The 11927-nt window shown below is 42.4% G+C and overlaps 1 protein-coding gene across 2 annotated transcripts; it reads left to right on the top strand.

Moving 5' to 3' along the window:
• Window positions 1–8148: 8148 nt before the first annotated feature.
• LOC123083657 (zinc finger protein CONSTANS-LIKE 13) lies at window positions 8149–11141 on the top strand. 2 transcript variants are annotated; one of them, XM_044505630.1, is made up of 4 exons: window positions 8149–8711; window positions 9789–9956; window positions 10081–10454; window positions 10561–11141. In XM_044505630.1, exons 1-4 carry the CDS (start codon window positions 8292–8294, stop codon window positions 10682–10684), a joined length of 1086 nt encoding a protein of 361 aa, XP_044361565.1. In that variant the 5' UTR covers window positions 8149–8291; the 3' UTR covers window positions 10685–11141. The 2 variants fall into 2 exon arrangements, with proteins under 2 accessions (XP_044361565.1, XP_044361564.1); XM_044505629.1 differs by having other exon boundaries at window positions 9777–9956.
• Window positions 11142–11927: the final 786 nt, after the last annotated feature.

Raw genomic sequence — 11927 nt, 5'->3', positions numbered from 1 at the left:
AAACCATAGTTCATACACTGTCATCTCAACAGAATTACGTGGTGCCCTATTTGAAGTGAATGCGGTTGTCTCTAATGCCTAACCCATAAACGATAGTGGTAATTCGATAAGAGACATCATGGTATGCCCCATATCCAATAGGGTGCATCTATGATGTTCGGACACACCATCACACTATGGTGTTCCAGGCGGTATCAGTTGTGAAACAATTTCCACAATGTCTTAATTGTATACCAAACTCATAACTCAGATATTCATCTCTATGATTATATCATAGACATTTTATCCTCTTGTCACGATGATCTTCAACTTCACTCTAAAATTACTTGAACCTTTCAATAATTCAGACTTGTGTTTCATCAAGTAAATATACTCAACATCTACTCAAATCATCTGTGAAGTAAGAACATAACGACATCCACTGCGTGCCTCAGCACTCATTGGACTGCACACATCAAAATGTATTACTTCCAACAAGTTGCTTTCTTGTTCCATTTCACTGAAAATGAGGCCTTTAAGTCATCTTGCCCATGTGGTATGATTTGCATGACTCAAGTGATTCAAAATCAAGTGAGTCCAAATGATCCATCTGCATGGAGTTTCTTCATGCGTATATACCAATAGACATGGTTCGCATGTCTCAATCTTTTCAAAAACAAGTGAGTCCAAAGATCCATCAACATGGAGCTTCTTCATGCGTTTTATACCAATATGACTCAAATGGCAGTGCCACAAGTATGTGGTATTATCATTACTATCTTATATATTTTGGCATGAACATGTGTATCACTACGATCGAGATTCAATAAACCATTCATTTTAGGTGCAAGACCATTGAAGGTATTATTCAAATAAACAGAGTAATCATTATTCTCCTTAAATGAATAACCGTATTGCGATAGACATAATCCAATCATGTCTATGCTCAACGCAAACATGAAATAACAATTATTTAGGTTTAACACCGATCCCGATGGTAGAGGGAGCGTGCGATGTTTGATCACATCAACCTTGGAAATACTTCCAACACATATCGTCACCTCGCCTTTAGCTAGTCTCCGTTTATTCCGTAGCCTTTTATTTCGAGTTACTAACACTTAGCAACCGAACTGGTATCTATTACCATGGTGCTACTAGGAGTACTAGTATAAAGTACACATTTAATTCAATGTATATCCAATATACCTCTGTCAACCTTGCCAGCCTTCTCATCTACCAAGCATCTAGGGTAGTTATGCTTCAGTGACCGTTCCCTCATTACAGAAGCACTTAGTCTCGGGTTTGGGTTCAACATTGGGTTTCTTCACTACAGCAACAACTGATTTGCCGTTTCACGAAGCACCCCTTCTTGCCCTTGCCCTTCTTGAAACTAGTGGTTTCACTAACCATCAACATTTGATGCTCCTTATTGATTTCTACTTTCACGATGTCAAACATCGCAAATATTTCAAGGATCATCATATCTATCCCTGATATGTTATAGTTCATCACGACGCTCTAGTAGCTTGGTGGCAATGTCTTTGGAGAAACATCACTATCTTATCTAGAAGATTAACTCCCACTCGATTCAAGTGATTGTTGTACTCAGACAATATGAGTACAAGCTCAATGGTTGAGCTTTTCTCCCTTAGTTTGCAGGTTAAGAAACTTCTCGGAGGTCTCATACGTCTTGACGTGGGCACGAGCCTGAAATCCCAATTTCAGCTCTTGGAACATCTCATATGTTCTGCGACATTTCAAAAATGTCTTCGGTGCCTCAATTCTAAACCATTTAACATTACCCACTGAACTATCACGCAGTCATCAAAATGTGTATGTCAGATGTTCGCAACATCCACAAATGACATTCAAGGTTCAGCACACCGAGCGTTGCATTAAGGACATAAGCCTTCTACGCAGCAATGAGGACAATCCTCAGTTTACGGACCCAGTCCGCACAATTACTACTATCAACTTTCAACTAAATTTTCTCTAGGAACATATCTAAAACAGTAGAACTAAAGCGCGAGCTACGACATAATTTGCAAAAACCTTTTGACTATGTTCAGGATAATTAAGTTCATCTTATGAACTCCCACTCAGATAGACATCCCTCTAGTCATCTAAGTGATACATGATCCGAGTCAACTAGGCCGTGTCCGATCATCACGTGAGACGGACTAGTCATCATCGTTGAACATCTTCATGTTGATCGTATCCACTATACGACTCATGTTCGACCTTTCGGTCTCTTGTGTTCCGAGGCCATGTCTGTACATGCTAGGCTCGTCAAGTCAAACTAAGTGTTCGCATGTGTAAATCTGGCTTACACCCGTTGTATGTGAACGTTAGAATATATCACACCCGATCATCACGTGGTGCTTCGAAACAACGAACTTTCGCAACGGTGCACAGTTAGGGAGAAAACTTTCTTGAAATTATTATGAGGGATCATCTTATTTACTACCGTCGTTCTAAGCAAATAAGATGCATAAACATGATAAACATCTCATGCAATCAAAAAGTGACATGATAAGGCCAATATCATTTTGCTCCTTCTGATCTCCATCTTCGGGGCTCCATGATCATCATCGTCACCGGCATGACACCATGATTTCCATCATCATAATCTCCATCATCGTGTCTCCATGAAGTTGTATCGCCAACTATTACTTCTACTACTATGGCTAACGGTTTAGCAATGAAGTAAAGTAATTGCATGGCGTTATTTAGTGACACGCAGGTCATACAATAAATAAAGACAACTCCTATGGCTCCTGCCGGTTGTCATACTCATGGACGTGCAAGTCGTGATTCCTATTACAAGAACAAGATCAATCTCATACATCACATATATTTCATTCATCACATCCTTCTTGGCCATATCACATCACATAGCATACCCTGCAAAAATAAGTTAGACGTCCTCTAATTGTTGTTTGCATGTTTTACGTGGCTGCCATGGGTTTCTAGCAAGAACGTTTCTTACCTACGCAAAAGCCACAATGTGATATGCCAATTGCTATTTACCCTTCATAAGGACCCTTTTCATCGAATTCGATCCGACTGAAGTGGGAGAGACCGGCACCCGCTACCCACCTTGTGCAACAAGTGCATGTCAGTCGGTGGAACCTGTCTCACGTAAGTGTACGTGTAATGTCGGTCTGGGCCGCTTCATCCCACAATACCGTCGAAACAAGATAGGACTAGTAACGGTAAATATATTGAACAAAATCATCGCCCACAACTACTTTGTGTTCTACTCGTGCATAGAATCTACGCAATAGACCTAGCTCATGACGCCACTATTGGGGAACGTAGCAGAAATTCAAAATTTTCTACGCATCACCAAGATCAATCTATGGAGTAATCTAGCAACGAGGGGAAGGGGAGTGCATCTACATACCCTTGTAGATCGCTAAGCGGAAGCATTACAAGAATGCGGATGAAGGAGTTGCACTCGTAGCAATTCAGATCACGGTTGATTCCGATCTAAGCGCCGAACAACGGCGCCTCCGCGTTCAACACATGTGCAGCCCGATGACGTCTCCCGTGCCTTGATCCAGCAAGGGGAGAGGGAGAGGTTGGGGAAGACTCCGTCCAGCAGCAGCACGACGGCGTGTTGCTGGTGGAGGAGCGTGGCACTCCAGCAGGGCTTCGCCAAGCACCGCAAGAGACGAGGAGGGAGAGGGGTAGGGCTGCGCCAAGAGGGAGATGTTCTCATATGTATGTCAGCCCCAAACCCCCACTATATATAGGGGAAAGGGAGGGGCTGCACCGCCACCTAGGTTTCCACCCCTAGGGGTGGCGGTCAGCCCTAGATCTCATCTAGGAGGGCGGCCAAGGGGGAGAGAGGGGGGCGCACCACTAGGTGGGCCTTAGGCCCATCCGAGCCTAGGGTTTCCCCCCTTTCCCTTCTCTCTTCGCCTTGGGCCCTGGTGGGGGGGCGCACCATCCCACCTGGGGCTGGTCCCCTCCCACACCTGGCCCAGGCAGCCCTCTGGGGCTGGTGGCCCCACCTGGTGGACCCCCGGGACCTTCCCGGTGGTCCCGGTACGTTACCGATAGCACCCGAAACTTTTCCGGTAACCAAAACAGGACTTCCCATATATAAATATTTACCTTCGGACCATTCCGGAACTCCTCGTGATGTCCGGGATCTCCTCCGGGACTCCGAACAACATTCCTTAACCACGTATATCTATTCCCTATAACCCTAGCGTCATCGAATCTTAAGTGTGTAGACCCTACGGGTTCGGGAACCATGCAGACATGACCGAGACAACTTTCCGGCCAATAACCAACAGCGGGATCCGGATACCCATGTTGTCTCCCACATGTTCCACGATGATCTCATTGGATGAACCACGATGTCAAGGATTCAATCAATCCCGTATGCAATTCCCTTTGTCTAGCGGTATAGTACTTGACCGAGATTCGATCGTCGGTATCCCGATACCTTGTTCAATCTCGTTACAGGCAAGTCTCTTTACTCGTTCCGTAACACATCATCCCGCGATCAAATCCTTGATCACATTGTGCACATTATGATGATGTCCTACTGAGTGGGCCCAGAGATACCTCTCTGTCACACGGAGTGACAAATCCCAGTCTCGATTCGTGCCAACCCAACAGACACATTCGGAGATACCCATAGTGCACCTTTATAGCCACCCAGTTATGTTGTGACGTTTGGTACACCCAAAGCATTCCTGCGGTATCCGGGAGTTGCACAATCTCATGGTCTAAGGAAATGATACTTGACATTAGAAAAGCTTTAGCATACGAACTACACGATCTTGTGCCAGGCTTAGGATTGGGTCTTGTCCATCACATCATTCTCCTAATGATGTGATCCCGTTATCAATGACATCCAATGTCCATGGTCAGGAAACCATGACCATCTATTGATCAACGAGCTAGTCAACTAGAGGCTCACTAGGGACATGTTGTGGTCTATGTATTCACACATGTATTGTAGTTTCCGGTCAATACAATTATAGCATGAATAATAGACAATTATCATGAACAAGGAAATACAATAATAACCATTTTATTATTGCCTCTAGGGCATATTTCCAATAGTATGTAGACACACCCTCCCCCTCGTTGTTGTGCATCTCCTAGATAGATCTTGCGTGAGCGTAGGAATTTTTTGAAATTGCATGCTACATTCCCCAACAGCATGTGCCTTAAATAATATTGTAAATTGTGCCCTTATAAATTTTACCTAAAGTTTACGACATGGGATTCCAACTACCATTTTTTCATGAATTTATAGTGATATTGCCATATTCCATTGTTTTTTTTCAATTTATGGCAATTTACCTCAAGTGATACCAATTTGAACTGCAAGTGTGCTCTAGTTTGGTCCTATGAATTGTGAAAAATCATTGTCACCTTCCAAATTAGTAATGTAGCAATAACCACAAAGAAAGCTCAAATTCCCAACCGTTTTATATGATCAGTCATCCATGCAATTTTGACATCAATCTGAGAAAAATTATACAAAATGAAAAGAAGTATGAAATATTGAAATAATTTTTCATGGAGGACTTTTATGATCAATGGCTTGTGGAAAAATTGATAAACTGGTAATATCACAAATAAAAAGTTAAGTTTCTATTTTCTAGTCCTATACATGACTTTTGTGAAGCAAGTGCCAAAACTAATATTGTAAATAGTGCCCTTACAATTTTAACCTAAAGTATACCACATGGGATTTTCTAATTTTTCATGAATTTTAGAGTGATATTGCAATGTTTCAATGATTTATTGAATTTCTGGCGATTTACATCAAGTAATCAAAATTTGACCTGCAAGTGTGCTCTAGTTTGGTCCAATAAATTCTAAAAAATCATTTTCACCTTCCACATTCGGATTGTAGGCAGTATCCACAAAAAAAACTAAAACTCCCAACCATTTTAAATGATGAGTTCCATGCAATTTTGATAACACTTTGAAAGAAATTATAGAAAATAAAAAAGACTCAAAAATTGAAATCTTTTTGCATGGAGGCCTCTTATGAGCAATTACTTGTGGGAAAAATGATAAAGTGATAATACCACAAACACGAAAAAAAAATCACAAACTAACCTATCTCATATGAAGATCAATGACTTTCAACCAAGATGACCATGCCCATTTTTGGAACTAATAAGGGTGTTACCATTATGATCAATAATTTTAAAAAAATATTAAAGCTTTGGTTAATAAAAAATTATTTTCCATTTTTCTAGTGCCATGCATGACTCTTTGTGTGAAGTAAGTGCCATAAAAAATATTATATATTCTAGAAAAATCATCTTTTAGCTTGCGCATTAGGAACGTAGGAATTATACACAAAGAAAAATGTTAAGGTCCCAACCACTTTATATGATTATTCATTCATGCATTTTTGACAACAATCTGAAAGAAATTACCAAAAGAGAAAAAAGGCTCAAAAATTGAAATTCTTTGGCATGGGGGCATTTTATGTGCACTAGCTTGTGGGAAAAATTATAAACTTGCAATACCATAAACTTAAACAAAAATCACAAAATGTTCTATCTCAGCGGACCATGGGTTGGGTAAAAAAATCTTTCTCCTATTTCCTTGCGCCCACGATGAACTTCTTGTGAAGGAAGGGCAAGAAATTTTATTACATTAGGTTACATAAACATCTTAGATCCACAACATTGGAAGAAATAAACGATAAACACTTCAAACATCAGATAAGGTAGCATCCAACACATAAGGTAGCATACACATCTCGGATCAACAACATTGGAACATCAACGATGAAGATAGCAAACTTCAATACAGTGATAAACAAACTAGATTTCAGTACATGGCAACTCCAATTGCACAACTACGGGCGACCACTCATCCTCCGACTTTGCTTTGGAATCCGAGAGCAGATCTCCTTGCACTTCTCCAGTAAGACAATGTCACCAGCGGAGAACACCTCCAACAGCGTCGTCATCACCGATGGCGGCCGTGGGATTGGGGGGTGGGGAAGGGGGAGGTGCAGGTGGGCTGCTCGGACCGCAGGGGATGCAAAATGAGAGAGAGAGAGAGAGAGAGAGAGACAGAGAGAGAGAGGGGGGAGGGAGGGGGGTTTTTTCGTCCCCTTTTTTTAGACAAATGACCCGGCCGTCCTAAACTGCATTGTTGCCACCTTAGTAACCTAATCTAATACTAGCCGAAATACATGAACATGCAAGTATGAGGGAAACTTCCAGAAACATGCATGTATGCAAAACACGAATATGTGTATTCCGACAGACCACGTGGGGATTAACGTGCGAATACCCAAAACAAACGAACATGATAAGGGCGATGAATAACCGGGGTTTCTTGATCTGATCTTGGAGAGTGCCTCTATTTGTAAGATTTTTATGAGACCTACGATCCACATGTGATATAGATAGGGGTGAGACTTGCATGCTCCCTTCACATGCTCCCATCTATGCTCCCAGGTACGTGGCTTGATTTGATTGGAACAAAATAAAGCCCGGGCCCACCCCGTTAAAATCAGGGGGAGGATGATTAGATTAGAAAGGAAAAAAAGAAAAAAAACAGTCGTAGGATGAAGTGGGAGGACGGACGAGAGCATGGGGAGGGAGCAGGCAAGCCGGATCCCGCAGATAAAACTCTAGAAGCACTCTACTAAAATTAGTTGACTTAACATTATTGGCTATTTTGGGATTTATTTTCTGTCCATGCAAAATGTCGCCACTACTTATCTCTACTACATACTCATCCTTGATCTTTATATAGATGTGGAGATAGTTGTCTCCTTGTAGGGAGCAACAACTCTATTTATAGGACTGTTAATTACAAGACCGACGACTTAATCATGTGACATGTGACACCAACCAAACTCCACAACACTCTGTACTAAAATTAGCGAGCGAGTTATCCTTGATCTTTTGACATAGACTTTTCTTTCAATCAATCAAAAAGAGAAAAGAGAAAGAGAAATCTAACAAATTAAGTCTAGACACGTTTTTAAGTAACCAACAAAACAAATTGGGGTTCGTGGGGAGAGGCGGTTGGTTACCACTCCAGCTGGAAAGGAAGCTGCTGGACGCACGTCTCCATGCACGCTACCTGTCGATCGGACTTGGCGGTTACCAACCAACCGCCAAGAACCTTCCCGGCCTCTCCTCCTCACTCCCCCGCCGCCTATTTCACCACCCCGTCACGCCGGCGCCGCCGCCCAATCCGCTCCTCCACTCGCCACCGCCGCCCTTGCCAACTGCAGTGCGGATGCGCTGCTGGTAGATGAATGAGGAGTGCCATCAAGACTCTACGCACGCGCCACCGTAATGGCAGACCACCAGCAGCAGCAGCAGCAGCAACCGTCGTTCGCATGCACCAACTGCGGCACCGAGCGCGCCGTCGTCTTCTGCTCCGCCGACGGCGCGCGGCTCTGCCTCGAGTGCGACGGCGCCGTGCACCGCGTCAACCATGTCGCGTCCCTCCACCCGCGCGCCCCGATCTGCGACGCCTGCGGCGTCGCCCGCGCCGCGATCCGCTGCCAGATGGCCGGCAACCGGTCCGCGCTCTGCGGCGGCTGCGCCGAGCGCCTGGCCCCGCCGGACGGCGCCTCCGACGTGGAGGAGTACACCGGGTGCCCCTCGCCCGCCGAGATGCTCCGCATCCTCTCCGTCGAGGCCCCCTCGTCGCAGGAGGACTTCGACGCCTGGCTCGCTGAAAAGCTGCCCCAAATCATGCAGGAGGTTCAGGTACCTCAACATCTTAATTTCTCTCAATTTCACTTCTTCTTCTTTTTTTGCTCCGCTATATATATGCAATTGAGAGACACACTCACTCTCCCTGATGATCTTGTCTTGTGTGCCAATTCTTACATGGACAATTTGATTGTGTGGTTCATTAATTGTGTGTGTGTGTGTGATCCAGTGACTAAATTCAGTGAATAGTGCTGAAGAGAGAATGATGACCATACAAAGTGAGTGAGAGTGAGTGAGTGAGTGAGAATGATGACAATACAGAGGCCTTGGTATCACTACATTGTAACAAATAGTATATATATAAGCAAGTGGGGAGTGTGCTATCTGTCTGTGATGTAAAAAACAAGGAAGATCTCTTTCCTGATACATGCATGTGATGGTGGATCGATGATTAATGAAGGGTGCCATGCATACTCACTTCTCCTCTGAAAGATTGCTCAATTTTTGTGGTGCCAAGCTTGGATCTTTGTTTCACTGTGATTGACTGACATGACTGAGATTATCTTCTAATCACTATTGAACGCATATGTTGGTTAGTTTGACTGTATAAACCACACAAAAAAGCCAAAAAAATTCTAGATAAAAATGCAGACACATATGCTACAGAACCAGTGAGAAGCCTGAAGGGTTTCTTTTTTACAAAATGTAGTCATTTGAGCATGAAGAATGTGCTTTTGCAGTCTAGCTTTTTCAAGGAAACACAGGGGACCGCTACATACTTCATATGGGTCGAGGCTAATTGTCAATCTTCCAATTTAAGAATCTGAAAATAACTTTCATTTAGTAATGGAGTATATATATGATAGAGAAATGATGCCTTTCCCTAATTGAGCAAATTGTACAGACATAATTGAATCAACTAAAAACCTTCCATCGTTTCTACCACCCAATTAAAGCCAACAATAGCTAGCTACAAGTGCATGCCAAGATAGCTTTCGCTGCCTCGACGAATCGACGGCTAATTTCGAATGAATATCTCTTTCCTACCTCTTAACTAGGATGGCGCATGAGTACTCATTCTGTTAATTTGTGGTGCACTCTCTCAATACATTCATGGAGGATGAACCTCAGATAGACGATGCGAATGGAACAACAACAATAGTAGGAGATCAAAGGGGTACCAGCAGCAGCAGCTTCGGCTGTGATGATTGGAACAATGCCTGCTCAACTTCTGGGCTTGAGAATACTAATGGACAATTTGTTGGTCATCACTCAGCTGGACCTTCACTCAGTTTTGAGGTACATACATGATACATATTACTAACTCACACTAAATAATTTGGATAATTCATTTGCATTCCGGTTATTCGACACTGACAATACCAACTAATTACCACTTTTCTTGGTATAAATTTCTTGGCAGCAACAGCAGCAGCTGCCACCGTCGATCTGCCACATCCTCTCATCATCATTCTCATGTTATAATCCATCCTCCTCGTGCCAGCCGGTCATGACATCGACTACTCTTCTGCAGTCCATGGGAGGCAACGATCACCATCCATCGCTGCTCCTCGATGGCTTCCCTACATTCTGCCCTTCCATGCCCCTAATGTCGCCGCCGCCACTACCGGAGAACGGCACCGGCTGTCATGATGCCAACCAGCCATCGCAGATGCTGGCAACGGATGAGCAAGTTGCGGCTGCTCATCACCAGCAAGATCCAAGCACCATTGCTAAGAAGCGAGAGGAAAGGGACAGGGCCAAGCAAAGGTACAACGAGAAGAAGAAGAACAGAAAGTAAGTCTGACTTATTATTTTCATTTGACAACTACTTTATTTGCAGATTCCTTTTTCAATTGATGTGAGCTTGAGTTTCAAATTTGAATTTCGATGTATTTTGCAGGTTCTGCAAGCAGATCATGTATGCCTCCCGCAAAGCGAGAGCGGACACACGGAAGCGGGTCAAGGGCAGATTCGCAAAGGCTAGCAACGAACACCAACACATACTACACTCAGATGCAGGATAAATTCACGAGCGACTAGGCCGATTTTTTCGTTCTTTTTCTCTTTTTTTCCATTCGTTTTGCATATAGACAATGCATATATACACAAAAAAGCAAACATTTTTTGTAGTTACATCTTTTTTTCGGATGTAAATAATATCCAAATATTACTGTCGATCATGCCTAGGTAGACCACTCTTTTCCACACCACACAAATACATGCATACCTCTTAATTTGTGGAGAAGGCTGCACCTTAGATCTTAGCCCTTTTCTCAGTTTTCTTTTTGAATTTTCTCTTTCCTTTTTGATAGTTTTGTGCTCATTCTTTTTACAGAGATAGTTTTGGGACACATTCTTTTTAGGGATGTACTTAGAGGACCTGGTACCAAGGTGTAATAATTCAGCCCTTGTCTATGTGTACATACGTTATTATATCTTTGGCCTGAATAAATAGAATAATGGATTTTCATGTGTTGTCAATGCTATGTGATTTTGGTGAATGTATTCTCCGAAAATATTGTTTCTTCAGAAGAGAGACAAGTGACTCACCTGTGTGCATGCCTGCAACTACATTCTCTACTACTTCTCTTCTCTATACTACTTAACAATAATCTAATGTTTCATCTTTCACTCAGTTTTCCCCACAACCCCTTCGTCCAACCTCCAACCCCCATAGATTTTCCTGGTTTTTCATCCCTACTGGTTTTCATCAAACCAATAAACCAGATCAATCTATGGTATAGCAATAAATTCACTTTCTGTAAATAAATCGTTTCTTATGGTAAAACCTGGTACAGGTTAAACATCTTTGATAACCCAATAAATAGCAATAAATTCACTGTCCAGAACAAAATACATGTTAATCATCTCATTTGATAACCCAATAAAGCAGAATAATCATGGACAGATACCTATCTTATCAGTTTAAGAAATAGCTGGAAGATATATACTGTATTTCATAACCAAAACCTAATCCTATTTCCCTATTTGATTTGCATCAAGATTTATCCCATATGGTCCTATTTTTGTGTTGTCAAATATTTGTCCCCCATGGCAACGCATGGGCACATACCTACTGTGAAACAAACAAACATATATGAATTTATCTTGTCACAAATGTTTATATTCTGAAGGTTTAAGAGAACTAAATAAACAAAAATAGGAGCAAAATATACTCATTTGTGATATGTTAAAAAGAAGGAAATTTTTGTTTGTGGTCCTTTTTTTATTTTAAAAAAATGTTCCATCAGATGAAATTTGGTCAAC

The sequence above is a fragment of the Triticum aestivum genome, chromosome 4A (genome assembly GCF_018294505.1).
Source record: "Triticum aestivum cultivar Chinese Spring chromosome 4A, IWGSC CS RefSeq v2.1, whole genome shotgun sequence".
Lineage (NCBI taxonomy): Eukaryota > Viridiplantae > Streptophyta > Magnoliopsida > Poales > Poaceae > Triticum > Triticum aestivum.
This window is presented reverse-complemented; position numbering and strand designations above follow the sequence as displayed.